Here is a 25,100-nt window from a genome sequence, read left to right on the forward strand (position 1 = left end):
TGTCAATGGGCCAGTGATCCAGAGGCCCAAACTAATACCCTGGGGACATAGATTCAAATCCTACCATAGCAGCTACAGAAATTTTAATGAGTAAATCTTGAATTGATAACACAACTACTTGATGATGAAATTATCTATCATAGAAATCCTTCAGTATGGAAGCAATCCATTCAGCCCATCAAGTCCACACTGACCACCTGAAGAGCATCTCACTCCGACCCACCCCGCAACCTTATCCCTGCATTTAACACAGCCAATCCACCTAACCCTCATATCTTTGCACTGTGGGGAGAAAACCAGAGGATTCACGCACGCACGCGCACGCACACACGTGCGTGCACACTCCACACAGGTCACCCAAAGGTGGAATTAAACCTGGACCCTCGTGCTGTGAGGCAGCAGTGTTAAACCTGAGCCACCAGGCCACCCTCGAGATGAGGTATAGTTCCCTGAGACTGACATGATTTGAACATACAACCTTCTGATTTACAGTTAGATGCACTGCCATTGCACCACAAGCCCAGCTTGTTGAAAAAGCCCATCTGCATCACAAATATCCTTTAGGGAGGTAAATCCACCGTCCTTGTCTAGGCTCGGCATGACTCCAGGCCCAGAGCAATGTGGTTGATTTTTACTTGCTCTCTGAAAAGGCCTAGCCAGCTATTCATTTCAAAGACCATTGAGAATAGTCTTCAAGCTCTGGCCTTGGACAGTGTTACCTCTGTCTGACGAAAGATTAAATAACGGGTCTCTGCCTTTCTCCAGAACAGTATCTGCAATATTTTGTCTGGTTATTTTTTTATATCTCTGCTCCTCTGATAGTTTACGTTGGGATTGTTTTGTTTTGTTTCATCTCCACTTTGAAAAGGGGCAAATGATGATGGAAGTTAACCTTCGTGTTTTTTGATTCTGTAACACGGTGATCGAATTGCTTTCTTTTTCCAGGAGGACAAACTGAATACAGGAAACAGCCAGAAATGCAGTGGATTTCTCCAAACTGAAAGTGACAGAACACAATCGTTAAAATTGGTTAGTTGTCATTTGTTTGGAAGAGAAGGATATGTATATTTTATTTATAATATGGGCATGTCTTCTAGTTGGCAAAGCCTGTAACTTGCACTACGGAAATGTGCTAGAAATCTCCTATTTCTCACCTTTGCCTGTTGGTCATTAGGAATCTCTTCCTGTTACTCATTGATCATTGTTGGTGCTCTGCAAAATGAAATACCCAATCGCCAAGCGTGAAATGGCTCTGTGTTGTGTCAGGTCTATTCTGATCGTTAGTTTTGTTACATTTGAAGCTACCAGAGTAATTCATCGTGAAGGCTGATTGTAGAGGTGTCATTCAGTAACCACCGCTATTCCCCTTGCTCCTGTAACCCTATCAGTCTCGTCTGCCCTTTCAGGTCATTGAGCAGTCACAACACGTGGAGATTTTCTCTGGGTCAGGATAATGTTTTGAAAGAGCACGTTTATGGTGTTATTGCGTGCAAACTAAATCTCTCCTGACATAAAGTCACATGTGAGAAATGTCAGCTTATTTTGTCTTTTTTCTTTTTTGCAGCATGTTTCCAATGGGTTAGGTCCAGAGATGACATCTCACAGGCGGATGTATGGAGTGGTGAAGAGAGCAGATGCAAATAAGGCTGAGGTGGTCGTGTATGAATGGTCAGTGAACCAGCTTAAAGAGGAAATGAACTACATTAAAGAGGTGAGATGGCCAGTGTTCACTGTCCCTGTTCAGTTTGCTTGACTGGGCATGTTCTTGATCAGTTTGCTGAATCCAAGGAAAGCCTCAAATGGGACTGGAGTGAGAATGTACTTTGCAGCTTCACCCCAAACTGGATTCTTAGTTCTTTTTAGCTGCTGCAACCATGAGGTCAGTTCCACCAGCTTGTCACCCATCAAGACAGTCAGTGCTCTTCAAAAACACTTCATTACTCATAAAGCCCTTTACAATATCCACTGTTCGGGAGAAGTGCTGAAGAGGTGCAAGATCTTTTCTTCGAGGACACTCCGGTTTATAGGGACGAAATGAGTTAAACTCTGATATTATACATAGTAATCTGTACATAAGAAAGAGCTTGCATTTATGTAACACCTATCGTCAGATTTCTCCAAAACTTTCACATTTAATGAATTATTTTAAATTGCAGTCATTATAGTTATGTTATTGAACAATGACCATTTTGCACACAGCGATGAGGAAGATGGTCAGTTTGTTTGTCCTTGGTGATGTTGTGCTTACTGTTGATGTGGGTTATTATAGGAGGTTTAATGACCTCTTTCCATTGGGTTTCCTGAACTGGGCATGATGAGTCCCTCGAAGGGCGGCTGTCAGTGCACCTGGCAATGTGGGGTCTGAAACATGTTTGTGAATTGGTGGGAAGACATCCAATTGGGATGCCAACAAATCGGGTTGTAGGAATATATTGGACTAATGCCACAATCCATCTGGGAGGTATACTGATTCTCTGACCCAGGTATTTGCTGAGCACAGAGCCATACCTTGGATTTATTGGAGAAAATACTGAGAGAAAATCATAGCTATAAAGCTGGTTACTGTAAAAATAGGATGATAGTCTCCAAACCTAACTGATATCCTGTCATGTTTTAATTGTTTGTTTGCTTTCTGTTCAGGTGAGACATTCGCTGGAGAAAGTTAGACAACAAATGTTTGGTGAGTTTAATGGAATGAAGAAGCAATTACAAGAACTCTCAAGTGAAGTGAAGGTAGGTCAGATCGCCTATCTGCTGTCCATATTTTTCACCATCTACATACTTACGTCTGTATGTCGTACAGAGTGTTGATCAGTGTAATCTCCAAACGAAAGACACCAGATTGATTGTGTGATTACATGGAATGCGCAATTCAACATCTGACTTGATTTCAATGGAAATACAAATCGAGATGTCCATTTTTCCCTTTTATGGGATGATGGTGTCCCTCTAAACAGCATTTATTGCCTATCTCTAACTGCCCTCTGCGTAATTAAGAGCCAACCAATTGCTTTGGGCAATGTGGGTCTGGAGTCACAAGTAGGCCAGATCAGGTAAGGATGGTACTTTACTTCCTTTAAAGGACGTTAGTGAATCAGATGCTTAATTCCAGATTTTTTTTTTTGAGTTCAAATTTTACCCAGGTCCCCTGAACATTACATAGTCAGAATTTATCAATTCAGTCCCAAATCCAGAAAAATCCAGTGTGACCTTCTTTTGGTGATTTTGTTTTTTTCCCTGATATATTTCCTAGTTCAGGAGAAATGGATTTTCTATTGCATCAATAATTTTGCAATAATGAATTGATTTTCGTTTAAAGCCTTGTAATTGTCTGCTCAGGTCTGTTCCATTATTGTAATGGCCTTTGCTAAGATATTGTTAATATTTTGAATATAAAATCTTTCATTCCTACAAATACAGTTCTAAAGAGAATGTGCTTTTACTTGATGAATGCGAAAATGAATGTTGAAATGTGTTTGTTAAGCTGGGGCAGGTGTAAAAGGTTTGCAGTTTATCTGAATTCACTTGGAATTTGGTGCTTCTTCCAAGTTTGGCTGTTCCACTGTATCAAAGGTAAACAAACAGCTGAGTTTAAATGTATGTGGGAGGGCATTTAATTGAGGGTTTACAGTATTTTTTTATTTTGAAATAAAGCTGACGCCTTTTTATATGAAATTCCACAGCTATTTTCCAATTACAATATAAATAAATATTATCTGGGTGTGCCCCAGGTTAGTAAAGATGTGCTAGTCTAGTGGTTGTAGTAACTGATGAGCCAACATTCTTCAAGTAAAATGTCCTGTCATCTAGGTCTAATGGGAACTGCAGATGCTGGGGAATCCAAGATAACTAAGTGTGGAGCTGGATGAACACAGCAGGCCCAGCAGCATCTCAGGAGCACAAAAGCTGACGTTTGGGGCCTCAACCCTTCATCAGAGAGGGGGATGGGGTGAGGGTTCTGGAATAAATAGGGAGAGAGGGGGAGTCGGACCAAAGATGGAGAGAAAAGAAGATAGGTGGAGAGGAGAGTATAGGTGGGGAGGTAGGGAGGGGACAGGTCAAGGAGGTGGGATGAGGTTAGTAGGTAGGAAATGGAGGTGCGGCTTGAGGTGGGAGGAAGGGATGGGTGAGAGGAAGAACAGGTCAGGGAGGCAGAGACAGGTTGGACTGGTTTTGGGATGCGGTGGGGGAAGGGGAGATTTTGAAGCTGGTGAAGTCCACATTGATACCATTGGGCTGCAGGGTTCCCGAGCGGAATACGAGTTGCTGTTCCCGCAACCTTCGGGTGGCATCATTGTGGCACTGCAGGAGGCCCATGATGGACATGTCATCTAAAGAATGGGAGGGGGAGTCGAAATGGTTCGCGACTGGGAGGTGCAGTTGTTTATTGCGAACCGAGCGGAGGTGTTTGCAGAACACCTCCGCTCGGTTCGCAATAAACAACTGCACCTCCCAGTCGCGAACCATTTCGACTCCCCCTCCCATTCTTTAGATGACATGTCCATCATGGGCCTCCTGCAGTGCCACAATGATGCCACCCGAAGGTTGCGGGAACAGCAACTCGTATTCCGCTCGGGAACCCTGCAGCCCAATGGTATCAATGTGGACTTCACCAGCTTCAAAATCTCCCCTCCCCCCACCGCATCCCAAAACCAGCCCAGCCTGTCTCTGCTTCCCTAACCTGTTCTTCTTCTCACCCATCCCTTCCTCCCACCTCAAGCCGCACCTCCATTTCCTACCTACTAACCTCATCCCACCTCCTTGACCTGTCTGTCTTCCCTGGACTGACCTATCCCCTCCCTACCTCCCCACCTATACTCCTCTCTCCACCTATCTTCTTTTCTCTCCATCTTCGGTCTGCCTCCCCCTCTCTCCCTATTTATTCCAGAACCCTCTCCCCATCCCCCTTTCTGATGAAGGGTCTCGGCTGGAAACGTCAGCTTTTGTGCTCCTGAGATGCTGTTTGGCCTGCTGTGTTCATTCCAGCCTCACACTTTATTGTCCTGTCATCTACCTGCTTCAAAGTTATGGTGACAGATCGGTTGTAATGTTACCGACATAGTAGGAACTGTCGATGCTGGAGAATCTGAGATAACCAAGTGTAGAGCTAGTTGAATGCAGCAGGCCAAGCAGCATCAGAGGAGCAGGAAGGCTGATGTTTCGGGTCTAGACCCTTCCTCAGGAAAAATCCAGGTTAGTAAAGAGGTTTTTCTGAAGAAGGGTCTCAACCTGAAACGTCAGCCTTCCTGCTCCTCTGATGCTTGGCCTGCTGTGTTCATCCAGCTCTCCACCACCTCGTTATCTCGATTGTCATGTTAATAATCATTTGGATTTGCTCCTGTAGTCAGAATGTAAGTACGTGAGTGACGTGATGTACACACCTCAGCACAGACATGCCTCAGCAATACAATGACGAATTATTGTGGTGAATCATGTGGGTGCGCCTTTGTGCAATGGCACTCGGTGTTATGGGATATGAACGCCGCCACCTGCTGGATTTGACTGGTATTTCTGTTCTAAATCTCCTCGGACACTTTCATAGAATAATAAAATAAAAGAACCCTGTAGTGTAGAAGCAGGCCGTTCGACCCATAGAGTCCACATTGATCCTTGAAGAGCATCCAACCTGGACCCACGATCCCTCCCAAACCCTGCTTTTCTCATGGCTAATCCATCTAGCCTGCATATGCCTGGACAATATGGACAATTTAGCATGTCCAATCACACCTAACCTACGCACCTTTGGACTGGTGGAGAAAACCCGTACAGACACAGGGAGAAAGTCATCCAACAGTGGAATGAAACCTTGGTCCCTGATGCTGTGAGTCAGCAGTGCTAACCACTGAGTCACTGTGCTACCCTGTCTATTTGGAAAATGAACAGTTCCTAATGTTTTAGTGTAGGTTACGTAAAAGAGTAAATTTAATTCCCAGCCCGTAGATTCCTTTGCCGCAGTGAATAATCAGGAATAATAGGAGGAGACTCCCAGTGCACACTCATGAAGAATAGTTTCATTGATAGTGTTAAAATCAATTTGTTCAGATATGTGTCCCAGACAGGGAGGGTTTGAACCCAGACTTCCTTAGTCCAGGTGTAAGGACACTGCCATCGCACCAAAAGAGCCCTCATCATCTTGTTACACATATGCTATGACACATCTCTGGAGATAGGTGGTGTTTGAACCTAGATTTCCTAGTCCAGTGGGAGGGACACTACATAATGCCCCAAGAGCACTAGTAGAGGCCCATAAGACAATAACCTCCTAATCCTGATACTCCTGGGACTAAGCTGAGCAGCAAATTGAAATAAAAGGCTGTCCACTTTAACCATGTTGAATCACGAGTGATTCATTTATAAGGGGATAAGAACTGCGGATGCTGTAAATCAGGAACAAAAACAAAGTTGCTGGAAAAGCTCAGCAGGTCTGGCTGCATCTGTGCAGGGGAAAACGGTTAACGTTTCGGGTCCGGTGACCCTTCCTCAGAACCCAGACCTGGAACGCTAACTCTGTTTTCTCCTCCACAGATGCTGCCAGACCTGCTGAGCTTTTCCAGCAACTTTGTTTTTGTCCCTGATATTATCTTAAAATTTTATCTAGATTGTTTGAGGGAAATCAGCCAGCATTTTCTCAGTTGATTCTGTATCAGAACTACTTCAAACTTGCAGTTTCCACCATTCCAATGGACAAAGGCAACAGGGACTTGGGAACATCACCAATTTTGAGACCCGTCCTTGGAGGTCTTCGCTGGGTCAGAATAATGGAACAGCATCACTAGGTCACATGGATATAACACTTCACCCCCGCCTTCTCAAAGGCAAATAAAGATAGGCCGTAAATGCTGCTCATAGAATCTCCAGAATTGTTATAGTACTGAAGGAGGCCATTCAGCCCATTGTGTCTTCATCAACTCTGAACACCTTAATGTATGCCAATGTCCTGCATGTTGTTTCTATTTAAATAATCATCTAATACCCTTTTGTATGTCTCAATTGAACCTGCCTCCTCCATATTTCCAGGCAGTGCATTCTTAATGCAAACTACACACTGTGTAAATCAGTTTTTTTTTCTCATCTCACTTTGGATTCGTCAGCCAAACGCTTTAAAAGTATCTCCTGCTTTTTGATCCGTTTATCAGTGGGACTGATTTCTCCCAATGTGTTCTGTAAAGACCCCTTGTAATTTTGAAAACTTCTTTTCACTCACTTCTTAGTCTTCTCCTCTCCCAGGAATATAGTCCTAGTTTCTCCAGTCCGTCCTCCAAAGTGAAATGACTCATCCATGGAACCATTCTTGCAAACCTCTGCCTCACTTTTACAATGTATTCAGATCGTCTGTACACTGTGGCACCAAGAAGTGTATCCAAAACTCCAGCAGTGGTCGAACCAGCATCTTATATCAGTTCATCATCAACTCCCTGCTCTTGTATTCTCTTGGCCCTACTTATGAAGTCTAGTACACAGTGTGCTTAATTGGCAGTGCTCTCTCCCTCTCTTTTAATGACTTATCTACATTTACAGCCAGGTCTCCCTGCTCCTGCACACCCATCAAATAGAAAAGAACAGTATTTTGTTCTGTTCTTTGTAACAAAGGGCATCACCACACACTTCTTCACATTGAGTTTTATTTTGATATCTGTCTGCCCACTCCACCAATGTGCCAGTGTCCGTTCCAAGCTGGTTTTGCTAGGGTTGCACACATCCCGTGAATAAAGAAAAGAAACACAAAGGACAGTAGAAGAAGTTGCCTTTCCTGAAAGTATTATGATTGCTAGAAAAGGTACGGATAGCAATGAAACAAGTGACATCGGGGACAGATCAGGCATGATCTAATTGGATAGTGAGACAGGTTCCAAGATCCAATGTCTACCAGATCCTATCTAAGACTTGTTACTCACTACCACCACCACCCAACCATGGTATATCTTCACAATTTCCACATCATCTTAAATCCATTGCAATTTCCATAGTTTTGTTTGCTTCCCTAAAAAGCAGGATTTGAAATGTTGCTTTGAAAGATTTTCAGATGGGATTTGCAGAAGATGAGCAGCTGCCAGACATCTTGACCAACCTGAGTGTAAAATATCATTTTTTTTTTCTGTTTCAGGCATCTGAGGCACGGCAGGAATTGCTGCAGAAGGAGGTGAGGAGCAACTCTGCAGCCCTTGAGCAGTGCAGCCAGACGAACAACTCCCTTACAGCTCTGACAATTGACATGCAGGTAGAAATGAATTCATTGCTGCAGCAATGTGACACGTTAAGGGGTTGAGAATATAGGTGCGGTGTACTCGATATCCAGGGATGTACTTGCTTGTGACCTGTCAAGGGAATTCATGAAACGTGAAGGTGAAGCTGTTTGATTTCATCGGTGCCGATAGTATCATGAAAGGCAGCCCCCCGTACTTTAAACGTAAAGTTGAAAGCATGTTCTTACGAATACATTTGAAGCCACAGGAGGCAGCAGGGGGTAGAAATGGAGTGGGTAGATTCTGACTTTGTGCAACAGTGTAAATGGATCAGAGAGAACTGGCAGCCCATTTGCATCTTGCCCAGTTTTCCAGTTAGCAGAGATACCACATAAGTTACTCTGATCCCAAAACCCAAGTTGAATTATGTTACTAAACATCTTCACATTTCTCTGCTTCCTACCCGCTAATCCAGTGTCCCAGCAGTTTCTTTTCGTAAGTGTAGCAAATAGTCAATTAAACAATTGTGTATCTTCACATAGGTAAACATTGACAAGACAAAACTAAATAGTTTTCATTATTGTAGAAAGTCACAGGAGACAGGCTAAATTAGAAGTTCATGTGGTATAGTTGTGATGTTCCTACCCCTAGGCCGCAGCTAAGGATCAAATGCCAACCTCGGGATGTGATAGCCAGTAAGGTCATAACACATGTAAAAGTGTTGTTTTTTTTTTCAAACGTAGGTTGCACTTAACATTCCATTTCCCCACACCAGAATGAGAGCAACTTGGTTCTAAACATGTAGACGTTCAATGAGATTTGGTTTAGTTTCCACAAAAGGAGTGGAAGATTGGGGAGTATGTGGATTCTATAGTTTTGAGGTCCTGGAAGAACAGAATCAAATGTTCACCTGAGATAACAGGCTGTAGAGCCAATTGACCTGCTGTGTTCATCCAGCTCTACAACTTGTTATCTCAGGTTCTCTGGCATCTGCACTTCCTGCTATCTCTGAAACAAATGTTCACCTGACGTTCTCACACCATCATCACCATGTTGGTCACAATCCACAGTTTAGCCTTCATTAGAACTCCCACAAGTCATCAAACTTTCAAATATATGTCCAGTCAGACATTTTAAAAAATGAGATCTGGGTGTCGCTGGCTGGGCCGGGCTTTATTGGCCTGGAGAAAGTGATAGAGAGCTACCTCCTTGAACCATTGCAGCCCATATGCTGCAGGCGCACACACAGTGCGGTTCGGGAGGGAGTTCCAGGATGTTGACCCAGCTGCACAGATACAATTATCATTGTGCCTTGTCTTGAGAAGCAGAATCAGCCAGTAATCTGAGTATAGATTCCTGCATTTGTCATTCCTGCTCATAAATATGTATGCTAGCACTGAAAGAACACTGCATTCCCATAATCAATATCTTTGAATCACTGTCAAAATGATTGTTAGAGAATGCCTGGTTGACAGGTGCTTTAGGACTGTGTGTGTGATCTGCATGCTCTGTTTTTGTCAGAGATCTTTCCTCGATTCGACAGTGGTTGCCAACAAGAAGAGGGAGGAGATGGAATCACTCCGCAAGAAATATCACAAATCACTGGAGCAAATGAAAGAGAAGGATCAGCAAATTGAGAATGCACAAGCTGAAAATCAGATTCTCAAACTAAAGGTAAATAATGCACAGAGGCATTACGGCTCATTAAGTAAGCAAATAGGTTCTGTCTATTGATAGACTATCTTTTGTTTCTGCATCGACGAATATTGGACGTGACCCTCCATTGAATTGATACTTAATGCTGAAGAACTGTATACAATATTGGGTAATTCATTTAAAATGTTGAAGGGTCATTGCAGTTTGAAATTAATGGATTGAAAATTGTGGAAATGTGCCAGTCTGCTGTTTCCGAGTCGGTGAGGCTTCGCACACTGTATCCCACATTGGCCTAATTTACTCTTTACTCTTAAAGATGTTTCTGGTGCATTGGTTCTGGTCCACTGCAGGAAGTATGAGGAGCTGTAACTCTGTACAGACCATGTGGCACGGTTGGAGAAGCAGCTGGGCGTACTGCAGTGCATATAGGGGGCCAAGAGAGTAGGAGACACTCGCTTTAGGGAGGTGGTCACGCCATAGACAGACAGGTGGGTGACCGCCAGGAGAAGCAGTCAGGTAATGCAGGAGTCTCCTGTGGATATTTTCCCCCCTCAAACAGGTATAATGTTTTGGATACTGTTGTCGGCGGGGGGATAGCCTTTCAGGAGACGGTACAGGCAGCAGCCAGGCCTGTGGCACCGAAGCTGGTTCTGCTGTAGCACAGCGCCAGGAAAGATACAGGTGAGCAATACTAGTAGGTGACTCGATAGCCAGGTGCACAGACAAGCATTCTGTGGCCATGAACAACTGTAGGATGGTGTGTTACCTCTGTGGTGCCAGGGTCTTTGATGTCTTGGAGCGGGTACAGGGCATCTTGAAACGGTAAGGAAAACAGACAGAAATCATTGTCCACATTGGCACAAATGACAGGTAGGAAGAAGAAAGAGGTCCTATGAGGAGAATTCAGGGAGTTCGGTAGGGAGCTGAAAAGCAGGTCTGCCAGAGTAGTAATTTCAGGATTACTACCCGTGCCGTGGGCTAGTGAGACTCTGAACAGAGAGCGAGTGCAGTTGAATGCGTGGCTACAGAGCTGGTGTAAGAGGGAGGGCTTTAGATATAAGGATCATTGGGATGCCTTCTGGGGAAGGTGGGACCCGTACAGGATGGACAGGTTGCACCTGCACTGCACGTCCACCAATATCCTGGGTGGAATGTTTGCTGGAATTCTTCGGGAGAGTTTTAGCCAGTGCGACAGGGGTGTGGGAACTAGAACAACAGGCCAGTAAGTGCAGGGACTGAGGACAAAAGTGTGACACAGATACGCATTGCACAGATTAAGGGCAGGCAGAGGGAAGTCACGGGGCTCAGGGGGACTGGAGGTGCATTTACTTGAACACAAGAATAGCAGGTAAGTCAGATGAACTAGGAGCATGGATTACTGAATGGAATTGTGATTGTATTGCCATTATAGAGACCTGGTTAAGGGAGGGACAGGACTGGCAGCTTAACATTCCAGGCTATTGCCGTTTTAAACGGGATAGAAAGGGAAACAAAAGGGGTGGAGGAGTTGCATTGCTTGTTAGGGATCACATCGCAGTTGCGTTGAGGGAGAAAACATTGGAGGGATCTTGCATTGAGGTGTTTGGGTGGACCTTAGGAATAGGAAGGGTGTATCACAATGTTGGGAGTTTTCTATAAACCTACCAACAGCCCTCGGGAGACAGGACAGCAGATATGCAGTCAGATACTAGAACAGTGTGGGGGAAGAAAACAGTTTTTGTGGTGGGTGACTTCAACTTTCTTCTCATTGACTGGGACTCCCTTGGAGCCAGGGGCTTGGATGGAGAGAAATTAGTTAGATGCGTCCAGGAGGGCTTTTTGAGGCAGTATGTTGATAATCCAACCAGTGGGGAGGCCATACTCGACGTGGTCCTAGGGAATGAGCCAGTACGGGTGATTGATGTTTCAGTAAGCGAGCATTTTGGGCTGAGTGACCATAACTCCATAAGATTTCGAGCAGTCATGGACATGGACAAGAGTGGCCCTTGGGTGAGGGTGTTTAATTAGGCAAAGGCCAGTTACATCCAAATCAGACAAGAATTGGGGCATGTGGATTGGGAGCAGTTATTTGTGGGCAAATCTACATTTGGTGTGTGGGAGGCTTTTAAAGACCAGTTCTTGAAAGTGCAGGACTTGCATGTCCCTGCAAAACTGAAGGGCAGGAATGGCAGGATCCAGGAACAATGAATGACGAGGGAAATTGTAAACTTATGCAAAGGATAAAAGGAAGCATACAATAGGTCTCGGCAGCTACAAAGTGACAAAGCCCTTGAGGAGTGTAGAGAAATTAGGAAGGAACTTAAACACAGAATTAGGAAGGCTAGAAGGGGCATGAAATGTCTTTAGCAAACAGGGTCAAGGAGAACCCCAAAGCTTTTTATGCAAATATTAGAAGAAAGAGGGTAGCAAGGGAAAGCATAGGCCCACTCAAGGACAAAGGAAGGAAGTTATGCATGGAGCTACGTGAAGTGGGTGGGATCCGCAATGAGTATTTTGTATCGGTATTCACTGAGGAGAAGGACATGACTGTTGATGTCAGGGATGAGTGTGTGAATACTCCAAGGAATGTCAGTACATTGAAGTAGGAAGTTTTACATTAAGGTAGAAATGTCCCCAGGGCCAGATGGGATTTATCTCCGGTTACTATGAGAAGCAAAGGACGAAATAGCTGGGGTATTGGTAGATATCTTCAAATCCACCTTGACCACAGGCAAGGCTGCAGAGGACAGGAGATTAGCCAATGTTGTTCCCTGGTTTAAGAAAGGAAGCAGGGATAATTAAGGAGATTATAGGCTGGTGAATCTGATATCAGTAGTGGGGAAACTCTCACTGAAAAAACTGAGGGACAGGATATATGCATCTTTGAAAGAAAATGGACTAGTCAGCGACAAGAAGCATGGTTTTGTACAGGGAGGGTCATGTCTCACCAACCTGATTGAATGAATGTTTTGAAGAGGTGATAAAGATGATTGAGGGAAGAGCTACAGATGTAGTTTATATGGACTTTATTAAGGCAATTGATAAAATCCCACATGGCAGATTGGTACAAATTCTAAGATCATGTGGGGTTTGGGGTGGGCTGGCTAGATGGATACAAAACTAGCTTGGTCATAGAAGACAGAGAGTTGCAGCTGAAGGATGTTTCTTTCAGACTGGAGACCAGTGGTATTCCACAGGGATTGGTCTTAGGTCCTCTGTTGTTTGTGGTATATATAAATGACTTGGAGGAAAATGTGGATGGCCTGATTGGTAAGTTTGCAGATGACACAAAGATTGGTGGAGTTGCTGATAGTACCGAAGATTGTGAAAGGATAGAACAGGATATAGATAGATTGGCGACCTGGGCACAGAAATGGCAGATGGAGTTTAATCCAGACAAATGTGAGATGATGCATTTAGGAGGATCAAATTTAGCTGTTAATTATACGGTTAATGGCAGAACCCTCAGCAACGTTAACATACAGAGGAATCTGGGCATGCGGGTCCACAGTTCCCTAAAATTGGCAACACGTGTGGCCAAAGTGATTAAGAAGGCGTACGGCATGCTTGCCTTCATTGGCTGGGGCGTGGAGTGCTAAAGTTGGCAAACCATGTTGCTGCTATATAAATCCTTGTTAGGTGGCATTTGGAGTATCGTGTGCAGTTTTGGTTGCCACATTACCAGAAGGACCTGGAAGCTTTGGGGAGAGTGCAGAGAAGGTGCACCTGGATGTTGACTGGTCTCCAGGGCATTGACTATGAGGGAAGGTTAAAATGACTATGATTGCATTCACTGGAAAGACGGCAGCTGAGAGGAAACCTGATAGACGTCTACAAAATTGTGAGGCATGAATAAGTTAGAGAGTCAGAGGCTTTTTCCCAGGGTTGAAGTTTCAATTACAAGAGGGCAAAAGGTTCAAGTTGTGAGGGCAAAAATGTTTAAGGGAGATGTGCAAGGAAGGGTTTTCATGCAGGGAGTGGTAGCAGCCTGGCATGCTGGCAACCAGTTAAGAGGCATCTGGATGGTTACGTCAATAGGAAGGGAATCGAGGATACGGACTGAATAAGGACCGAAGATTTGTTTTTTTAATTTATTCAGGGCATGATGATCAGCAAAGGCTTGGAGGGCTGAAGTTCTGAATATCACAACCATGTGCCAGATTATCCATAAGCAATAATGATCTGGACAACCAGCTGATGTATTATAAAATGAAGTGAAGCATATACACATATTGTCAGTTTCCGAAGTGATGCAAGTGAACTCAAATGAAAGAACAGAAAATTGAGTTTACCCAAATGATATTAATCTGGAGTAGACTTTGCAAGATTATTTGTCATGTTTAATGGAAAGACATTTTTATAACATTGTGGCAATTTGTCAGCGAAGGTTGAATTATCTTTTGCATATTTTGCACTATGATGGGTTGAATTAACTAAATCTGAAAGAAGTTTCCATTTCTAGCAAAAGCTAATGTGTTTTTCCTCACATTTTTGGAATTCACGGTAAAACATCATCAGATTGTGATGGAAATGTACCTAAAAATGAACCATCCTGAGGGGCCTTTTAAACAATAATACTGGAAGCTCAAAGCCAAAATCTTGGGCTCAGTCTCTAATTGGAGATAGCTGATTGAGTGGGATTTCTGAACTCCAGTCTCATGTCTTTTGTGGTAGTCTGTGCAGAAGCCAGTCAGCCTTATCAGGGAAGGACAAGAGGAAAAAAAGTAAGAAGGAAATCCCAATTTAACAACTTGGCAAAACCTTTAATACTAATAATGCGCTTGTAACTGCAATATTCTGAATATCTACTGCCTGGGCTGTGGTTAATGCACTTTATATGGTACAATCTGCCTGTAGAGCATGTAAAACAACACTTTTTACTGTATCCTGGTACATGTGACAATGATGTAACATATCGGATTGAGTCCGATGCAATACAATCAGCAGCTGGCTGACTGAGGATGCAGTGCTGACTGTTTGAACTTTAGGAATGTGAGACTTTCACTTTCTCTGATTAAACTGAAAATGTCCTACATTTGTCAAGCCTCCAGGCAGCACAATGAATGAGGGTAATTTCCATGTGTCTCTGTGTTTAGATTATTCACTTCACTCTGAGTCTTTGCCACCCATTTTTGGAACAAAGCCCAGGAGCAATATTATAACAAGAACTCACTAGGTACCTTGTGTCTGAATCTGATTAGAAATAGAACAAAGAGCATCTGATACAATGTATCAAGCCTTTTTATTATTGATTTTACTTGTCACAACCGCTTTTTAAAAGTAATATTTGGAAGATTTCTATGGTAACTTGGTAACTTAAATTAGCATTGCCAATAAATAATCTGTCCATTTCACTTTCTTTTGTGATAAGTTAGGAATTGGAAAGAATTAGTTTCTGGGAAAACATCCTAAAAATATCAAACAGAGATTCAAACAGGTTTATCTACGTAGATTGTTTTGGTGCGTAACTGATGTGATCAGATTCTGAAATGTTGCTTAGGTTTCTTCTTAACGCCTTTCCTAGCAAAGGATGTTGACTCCTAAACAACTCTTCTTTTTTTTTTAGATAATGATGTCCATTCAGTTTACACACAAGCATATTCTAGTGGGCTGTATTGGGAGGAATACATCAATCCGGGCATTGTCTGTCCCACATGCACCCTGTAGGACATCCGTGTGGTGTTCCCCTACACACAACTCATGTTTGCTTGTGTTGGAGGGACTGAATCTGTTGAGCAAAAGACAGTGGTTCTTGCCAGTAATGCCAGCGTACCACATCAGAATAAATAAAATCTAGTAGTAATTTGTGCCAAGTTAAATGTTTTATTTTGATATTAATGTCTTGTCACTGTATTGTAGATAGAATCTTCCCAGGAAGCCAATACCAGTGCGATGCGAGATATGACCAGGAAGCTCTATGATCAATATGAAGCGAAACTGAAAGACGCCAAGAAACAGCACCAAGCTGAAATGGAGGCTATTCAGGTGTGTATGGATTAATGGGTGCTACTGCAGTCCTTTTGTTTCCTGTACATGAATGGGAGAAGACCACAAGTTTCCTGAAAGGATGTCTATGTTCAAACCCTAAACTTCATATTCAGCAGTTACTATTTTGCAAATAGCTTATTGATGTTCAACTCGCCCCTTCCAATGGTGCATAATGATAGTGACCCAGCTTGTCCTGCATTATCTCAATGAGCCAGCTGGTTGATTATGTTCCAGAGCAGCAAACCATGTTGAAGTATTCCCACAATCAGCAAGCCAGGAGCTGAATTCCTTCATTTCTAATTTTAATTTATTTCACCATTTATAAAATTTATTAGGACATGCCTATGGAAGGTGGAAGCCAAAATACCATAAACTTTATTTTCATAATTTTTAAAAATCGTAATGGAGAATTATAGCTGAGGGAGAGACAGGGCTGGCAGCTGAATGTTCCAGGGTATACCTGCTGTAGAAAGGATAGAAGTGGGGGGTAAGAGAGGACAGGGAGTGACATCTTTGATTAGGGACATCTTTGATTAGGGCTAACATTACAGCTACTTAGAGAGTATATTCCTAGGAGATCATCCAGTGAAGCTGTATGCGTGGAACTGAGAAATAAGAAGGGTTAGTCACCTTGAAAGGATTGCCCTATAGGCCCCACAACAGTCACTGGCAAATTAAGGAGCAAATATGTGGGAAGATTGCAGATGGCTATAAGAATAATAGGCTTGTAATAATAAGGGATTTTAATTCCAAACATGGACTGGGAGTGCCATGTTAAGGGAGCAATTTGTTAAGTGTGTTCAGGAAACGTTTCTCCTTCAATATGTAGATGGTCCCACTAGAGAATGGGCAAAACTCGACCGCCTCCTGGGAAGTAAGGCAGGGCAAGTGACTGAGGTGTTGGTGGGGTAGCACTTTGGAACCAGAGACCATAATTCTGTTAGTTTGACAATATTTGTGGAAAAGGATAGGCCTGGTCCACAAGTTAAAGTTCTAATTTGGGGCAAGGTCCATTTTGATGGTGTTAAACAGGAATTTTCAGAACTGGATTGGGGGAGGCTGTTTACATGTAAAGGGATGTCTGGCAAGTGAAAGGAAGTGGTGGAAGTAGATAAAATTACAACATTTTAAAAGACATTTGGACAGGTAGATGAATGGGAAAGGTTTAGGTCTGGATTTCTGCTTTCAGCTGCACATGTGCTGATTCATGCAACTGCTGTCAGTTTCAGAGGAACATCGTCAGTTAACACAAACACGTTGGCCACCATTACTGTGGCAAAATCTGGACCATAATTATTGGTTAAATCTTGCTGGTTGAGAGTGTCTACACCTGCCTGTGAAATTCCAAAACCTCTTGGGGCTGAAATCTTTACCAATGCTTGCCAAAGCTATTATCTGTTGCTTTTAAATTACCCCAATGTTACTGAAATGTATAACTCTTGCTACAAAGCAAAATACTATAGCTGCTTAAAGGTACATTCGTTAAACTGACTCTAGCTCAGAAGATCAGAGCAATAAAAACTGGAAATGCTGAAATCAAAGTGATGGAGATTCTCAGCAGGTCTTGCAGCATCTGCAGAGGGAGATGAAAAGAGAGAGCGAGAAAACAAGTCTACGTTCCTACACAGACTGTAATGTTCCCCTAGAACTTCTGCACCAATGAATCCTGTTGAAAAGTCAATGACCTGAAATATTTACTGTGTTCCATTGGCTATAGATGCTGCCAGACCTGCTGAGTATCTCCATCATTTTCTGTTTGTTTCAGATTTCTAGTTGGCACATAAGACCATAAGAAGTAGGAACAGAAGTAAGCCATTCAGCCCACTGAGTTTTGTCTGCCATTCAATGAGATTGTGGCTGATCTGATAATCCTCAACTCCACTTTCCTGCCTTGTTCCTGTACGGTGGCTCAGTGGTTAGCACTGCAGCCTCACAGTGCCAGGGACCTGGGTTCGATTCCAGCCTCGGGCGACTGTCTGTGTGGAGTTTGCACATTTTCCCCGTGTCTGCGTGGGTTTCCTCTGGGTGCTCCAGTTTCCTCCCACAGTCCAAAGATGTGCAGGCTAGGTGGATTGGCCATGCTAAATTGCCTGCAGTGTTCAGGGGTGTGTGGGTTATAGGGAGATGGGTCTGGGTGGGATGCTTCAAGGGGCAGTGTAGACTTGTTGGGCTGAAGGGCCTGTTTCCACACTGTAGGGAATCTAATCTAATCTAATCTAGATCCCTTACTGATTAAAACTGTCTATTTTGGTCTTGATTATACTTCATGACCCAGTCTCTGTGGTGAAGAATTCCACAGATTCATTACCCTCGGAGAGAAGAAATTCTGCCTTATCTCTGTCTTAAAAGTATGGCCTTTAGTAAGTCCGGAGTGGAATTGGATAAAAGAGCACTGAACATTACTGTGCTAATATCACTGACAAAATTGCTTCTAAATGCGTAGAACAGAATCTGCAGAAGGTTTTGTAAGCTGAGCTGGCTGCTTTAGCTTTGTTTGTCTAGTTTTAGCCTGTGAGACTGCTGCTGCTCTGTGCTGGGAATCTGAAATGGTGGGAATACCAAGCGATAATATTCTCGTGTTTATCTTTTGTTTTGAATGAAGGCCCGAATAAACCAGGCTGTCCAAGAACTGGAAGAAGCCAACAAGAAGGCTGCAGAAGCAGAACAGAAAATAGCAGAAAGGGACCAGAGGATTCAAGAACTGGACCAATTCGTTGCTCGAATGGAGAAGGTATTACAAGCTACACTATATTTCTGTTGACCTTTTCTGCTCACTGTGAGGAATGTAAGTGCCAATAAATGGAATGCCTTTTTGATGACGCCAGATAGCAGTGCTGAGTTCAGGATAGGAGGAACAGAAACAAACTGGAGCCCCAGTGCAGTGCCTTAAACTCCAATGCAGAGAGGAGTATCACTTTTCTTCAGTCTGACATTTTTACATTTCCTAGACAGCACTTGCCTTTTAGAAACGAAATGTTAACCGGAAACATTAGCGATGCTCCAAGGACCAGGCAGGATCTGTGGAGAAAGAAGCACAGTTAACCTTTTAGGTTGGTAATCCCTTTATTAGGACCAGTCAGCTCGGCCAGGTCTGCTGAGGATTTCCAGCATTTTCTGTGTTTTGTTTCCGATTCCCAACAACCTGAATATTGCAGCTCTGTAATCTTTGAGAGATGGCCAAATTAGTGTCGGTGATTGCAAATGGCAATCCTCCTCAACAGCATGCATGTAGAAAAAGTGGATGCCAGGGGGTGATTAGTTTCACTTATGAGGCATAAGGTGAGAATGTGCACACGTCTGACTGGACTTCACTAAACTGTTTGATTGACTGCTGCTGATTTTTCAAACCTCTGTGTGCGCAGACCTTCTGCAAATATAAACAAATTCACAAGAATATTTGCAAATATTGACGCAAACTTGTTTCTTGGGGGGAGCAAGTTGCCAAAGGGAAGAACAAAGCATGTGGATGTTTCATTAAACAATAACAGTTGTAGACTATGCCTGTAAATCAACAAATACAAACATCTGATCGCTGAAGGACTGAACGTGATAACCCGAGGGCCAGATCCCTAGAGTCTCTCCTCCAGCCTGAGGGGCAGCTGTTTGAAGGTAAATGGTAGAATTTATTTGACAAAATCCCCACGTAGCAGTTGACACCAGGAAGTGGATTCCTAGTATCGATGACAATGACACAGAATTAATAGAAACACAGGAGACCACTCAGCCCGTTGAATCCATTCCACCATTCAGCAAGATTGTGCCCATGAACTAATATTGCCTCTGTTCCATATCCCTTAATATCTTAAGGTAATCTGTCAGCCTCGAGTCAAAAATTTCCAGTTGATCTTTTAACTGTTTCTGTTTGGTAGATGTCTTGATCATCTGGGCCTGGAATTGTACATTCTCTCTCTGAGGGTATGAGGGCAGAGGGGCATTTCATTAGGCAGTACCTGAACTGACTGCCATCATGCTCCAACCCGAACTAAATCGGGGCAGGAAGGCCCATGTTTGGACCTGTGGTCCTGCCACGACTGGGATTAACTAAATGGCAATTTGATCTGTTGACATGTGGCATGTACACATACACATCAGTTAAATCTGCACAGCTCACTAGAGGTCTCTCAGAGAGAATCCCTCAAAGAAAAGCATTAGATTCCTGATCAAGGAATATGACATTAGGAAAGGGTAGGGAGTCGGGCCCTGCTGAAAGCCAACCTTGTGCTCCTGGTGCCAAACTCTTACGTTACCCCACCACCCCCCCCCCCCCCCCCCCCCCCCCCCCCCCCCCCCCATCACACCGAATGGCACCTCATACCACAGCCTATCCAGAAGGAGGCAGCAACGGTCTCTCATTTGGGTTTCCAGTCAGGACCCCAATCCTCCCCTTTTGTGTGTAGAAGTTTCCCCTATTTCTAATTCCGAAAGGCCTGCCTTTTACTTACTGTGAAACTGTGCCCCACGTTCCTGGTCAAAATAGTTTCTCTCTATCTACCGTGCCTATAGCTCTTAATAATTCAAATGTCCACCAAGTTACCTCTTAACATTCGAAATCTCAAGGACCACTAGCCTTTGTTTGTGAATCTCCTTGTAGTTTACCTTCTGAATCCAGAATGCACTAAAAAAGCTTGCATGCTTCAAATGTTTGGACGTATGGTTCACAGAAAAATACTTCTTAAATGTTTAGTGTCCAACATATACGTAGCTAAAGATACAGACTGCTCCAGCGCATATTTAAGGGGGAATATCTAAAATAAATATTACCACTGCATCTAGTGTCATCTAAGAATCTAACAACGTATGAAGTAAAAAAATAAATTGGTTCTTGAGCCCAATTTTTCACATGCCTTACAACTGTCCTGTAACAAAGTATGCCAGAAACACCAAGTGTGTAACTCAGTCAACATGTTTGAATTTTTGGAGGGTTGAAACTGATGTGGCATATCGAACATTCTCCTCCTTCTATTAAATTAGTTGCGGGGAAGCTCTTCAAAATTTCTCTCAAAGTTTGAGGAGGAATTGATCTAAATTCCAGAATGTCTGGACCTTGTGATATCCACTTTCCTACCCTGGCCAGTTTATCATAACTCATTTTTATAACGCCAGCATCACAGAATGAAAATGCTTTCCGACCTACTCCTATCTGCCACAAAGGAAGATTTATTCTTCGAAAAAGTCGTCACAATGTTAAATCCTTTAATTGGAAATCTGTTCTATTTTTCATAATTATCACTACTCCAGGGAAAACTGTGCTGTCCTGATGATCATTATTGTGTAGTATAATATTACCAAACAGTAAAGCTACTATTTTATAGCAAGGCCCTGTCTGTTAACAATCCCAGAGAAATGTTTTGATGAATGTCACAGAGTTCTGTGTGATATTTATCCCTCCATCAAAATACTGAAACAAAATGATTTGGTCATACATTGCTGCTTATAGGATGTTACTGTGCACCAATCGGTTGCCATATTTCCTGCATTAGTCCTATATGTTCATCATTGGTTTGAAGGAATTTTGAAACACACTGAGGCTGTAGGTTATATATAAATGCATGTATTCTCTTGTTCTTTCATTTTGTTCTAGATTTGGAGCTTCTTTAAGTACAACTTCTCCAATTTAGTTTTGTATAACAGGAATTAGTAGGCATTTATGTAAATACAACAGGCATTCAGCAGAAACCTGGAAATTAATGAGTCGGATTATACAGCACAGGACAAATCAAGAAAAAAAAGAGTAAAAGTGTAAAAATCTTTTGTGCCCTTTTCTTTCGACAGTAGATAATTTGCTCAGTAAATACAAGCCTATTGTTCCATGAGATGTTAGCGGTTCTAAAGTAAACCATATTTAAACCAAAGGGACTTGATTTTCTTTTTTTTCTCTGTTTTCATTGAAGTGCAGTTGTTTTATTTGGTAAAAGTACACATTTTAAAATAATGTAGACTAAGGTCATTTCATCATCATTATTACAAGAAAATTAAGTGGTTTCATAAGCAGTCATAGGTAAGTAGAAACAGAAATGGGTTATTTAACTCCTTGAGTTTATTGCACAGATCAGGGACCTAACCCGATCTGGGCCTTTGCCCTATATCCCTTTATTACATGTAGTTAATGAAGATCTGTCAGGAACAGATTTAAAGTTAAAATTAATTACCATTTGTGGAAAACAGAGTTTCAGATCTGTTCCATCCTTTAATGACGACATTTTGATGTGGAAATCACTGCAGTGTTAAATAAGAAACTGAGGGCTTTAGTTGTTAAGTTTGTTGCTCGGTGCGGAATAGAGCCATCCTGTCATGTTGCAGATCTGATTCCGGTTCTCAGCTGAGGTGGCCTTGAATCAAGGGACTTCAGTGTCCTGGATGGAAGGGGAATGGTCAGACACAATTCCCACTCCTGATCCCTATTCTGTGGCCCTGTTGGAAAGAATGGAGGCAATTGTAGTCCAATGGGAACAGGGTTTTCACATAATTAATAAAGACTCTACACCTCATTCTCACCCATTTCCATCTTAACTGGGCACGTTTTGTAAGCAGTTTTTTTTTTTTTGCAGGCTTATTGCAGTTGTAGTCTTTATCTATATTTTAATGTCGTTTATTTTGGAGTTTGGATCTGAGTTAGCAGCATTTGGGCTTTTGCCTGAGAGAAGGGGTTTAATGATTAATTTGTAATAATTCCTATAGCCACGAAGATTTCTTTAAAAAAATGTTAAAGACCATTCTTGGAAGCTAATGGGAATTTGTTTACATTGAGGGAATTTTAATGTAAAAACAAAGTAAGTAGCTCTTTCAGCCTTCAGTTTAAAGGGTCAGACTTTTTTTTGCTTCGGAGAAACACCCATGCTTGGGAAAAAACTTGAGTGTCACTTTGGCAAGTTTGTAGGAGTCTTGGCAGAAGCTAGAAATGCAAAGCAAGTGGCTATTAAAGAAGGGAGATAGTTTTTGAACCGTTAAGACATAAGTTGTCTCAGTGCAAGGTGGTTAGTTTTAAAGTTCCAGGCCAGACGTGTTTGATTAAAACCCTAAAGGGGTTATTTGAATCTAAGAAAGTCTATGCTCAGCTGTTTGAAAGCTCAAGGCAAAGGCAATCTAATTCTCAAAGCCAGAAATTGAAGCCACAGCTAAGTCAGACCTTCTGTGTGATAGACAAGATAATTGGCTCTTGTTTAGGTACTGTGAGGGAGTAAACAAAATATGAAATATCAGGGCAGATTTCAGTTTAGGATCTGACTTGTCCACTAATAACATTAGCTCATTGCCGTTACACCATAGATGTATCAACATTGGGAACCATTTAATGGCATCAATCTTTTAAACGTAAATGGGTTAACTATTCAGCAGCTCAGTTACATTTGCCTTTATTAAAATATGACTACATTTGTTGAGATACAACACTGTTATTTGCCTTCAATGTAATTGTCTATAACAGAATAACTAAACTGATGTTCTGTTGCAGGAGCGTCACCTTTTACAACAGAAGTTACAAGAACACGAGAGACAACTCTGGCAGCTCCAACAAAAGGATGAACTAGACTCAGGAAACCTCAGAAGGTATCTTTAGATGATATTTAGTGCTATGCTGTTCATGAATTTGTTGTATATTCTCACAACACAACTATATATCTCTTTTTACATTTAAAAGAAGACTACCTATTTAGACATTTCATTCTCCAAACAAGTTCTGAAATCCTAATCCATTACTACTGAGGTGCTGCCACTCCAGATGAAAGTGCTACTGGAGAGTACTGTTTAATACACAATGCTTACTCCCCCTCATTGGTATGTGGGCAAGGCTGTCTGTCTCTAAATTGCACTGGTTTTGTGGGTACCTTTGTTTTTGAGGGCATTTAAGATTCATCTACATTGCTGTGGACCTGGAGTCACACACAGATCTGACCAGGTGAGGACAATAGATTTTCTATTACAAAAATCAATGATAGTTGCCTTCGCTCAGTCGAGCCATGTATCCCAGAATTAATTTAACTTCCACCAAATGTTACGATGCGATTTGAATTTGTGCCCCACAACGTGCATCTGGGATTCCAGATTATTAGACCAGTGATGTTGTTACTGTTCCAACTTCCTGATATTCTATACTGACAAAATGTTAAAAAATGAAATACGTGTGATATATTTATAACCATGCTAAGTTTAAGAACATAGGAGGGCTTGGACACTGGGTTGAAAGGCATAGAAACATAGAAAAGAAGAGCAGGATTAGGCCATTTGGCACTTCATATGTGCTCTACCATTCGGTGTGATCATGGCTAAGTTTGTTCTGTTCCTGCTTTCTCCCATAGCCTCTCAACCTGTTAGTCTTAAGAACTATATCTGTCACTGTCTTGAAAATATTTGACATTTCAATCTCCACCATTTTCAGTGATAGAATTGCACAGGCTCTGGGTGAAGAAATTTCTCCTCACCTCAGTCCTAAATATAGTATCCTTAAACTGTGTTGCCTGGCAAAGATAACACCTTTGCCTGTGGTTGGTGGATTTGAATTTGTCTTGCTGTCAGCGGAAGTTCTAGAAAGAGCGAATTTGTTTTAATGGAACACGTTGCATCATTACAACTTTCCAAAAAGCTTCACTACCTTTTCCTATTTTGGAAGTGCAGTCACTTTTGCATAGATAAGTAAGGCAGCCAAAATTCCCATTAAAGTGGTGTCATGCACAATCAGTTATTTGCTTGTATTGGAGTTTATTGGGGAGAATTTTGGGACAAGATTCTGATGACTGATTTGTTTTTTTTTCTCTGTATGGCACCATCCAAGTATTTACTGCTCACTGAGCAGGCTGCTTGGGCTGGATTGTGGGGATGGGAAGAAGCAATTACCATTAACATGGTGTCTCTACCCAGTTCCCAGTGAACATAGGCTTTGACTGGCTGTAACATGGCACTAGGTGGCAGACACCATGAATTGGAAAGATAAATTCACTGAGAACATTCTTTTCCAGTGTTGAAGTGGATGTTAATCGAGCAGAGTAACAAAGAGCCTTATTTGACCCCTGCTAAGACAGGCTGCTGTTGGCTGATAAAATGGAGATAAGCAGCATTTCCTGATGCTTGATAAATAAAGTATAAAACAAAGTATCAGAGTGTTGGCGCTGTGTTGGAGCTCCTAGAATAATTTTTTTAAAAATTCTAGCTGTGTTAGAAATTTGGCTATTTTTGTCACTCCCAGGGATTCTAATCAATTCCAGGGAATGTCTCCTCAAGGAATAGAAATATCCCCAAGGGAATAAAATCCATTCCTAGGAAAAGCAGTTGCTCTTGGGGGGAGGACTATCCCTCAGGGAA

At 42.4% G+C, this 25,100-nt stretch overlaps 1 protein-coding gene across 1 annotated transcript in view; it reads left to right on the forward strand.

Annotated features, from left to right (window-relative positions):
• LOC125467358 (myocardial zonula adherens protein) overlaps nt 1–25,100 on the forward strand; it is a 49,700-nt gene that overhangs the window by 20,661 nt on the left and 3,939 nt on the right. The window contains exons 3-10 of the mRNA XM_048563084.2: nt 946–1,029; nt 1,565–1,711; nt 2,641–2,733; nt 8,105–8,218; nt 9,705–9,857; nt 15,678–15,803; nt 18,409–18,537; nt 23,257–23,351. Of these exons, the coding sequence (XP_048419041.1) occupies nt 946–1,029; nt 1,565–1,711; nt 2,641–2,733; nt 8,105–8,218; nt 9,705–9,857; nt 15,678–15,803; nt 18,409–18,537; nt 23,257–23,351 (941 nt within the window). The remainder of the gene's footprint in view (nt 1–945; nt 1,030–1,564; nt 1,712–2,640; nt 2,734–8,104; nt 8,219–9,704; nt 9,858–15,677; nt 15,804–18,408; nt 18,538–23,256; nt 23,352–25,100) is intronic.

Source organism: Stegostoma tigrinum, chromosome 33 (genome assembly GCF_030684315.1).
Source record: "Stegostoma tigrinum isolate sSteTig4 chromosome 33, sSteTig4.hap1, whole genome shotgun sequence".
Classification (NCBI taxonomy): domain Eukaryota; kingdom Metazoa; phylum Chordata; class Chondrichthyes; order Orectolobiformes; family Stegostomatidae; genus Stegostoma; species Stegostoma tigrinum.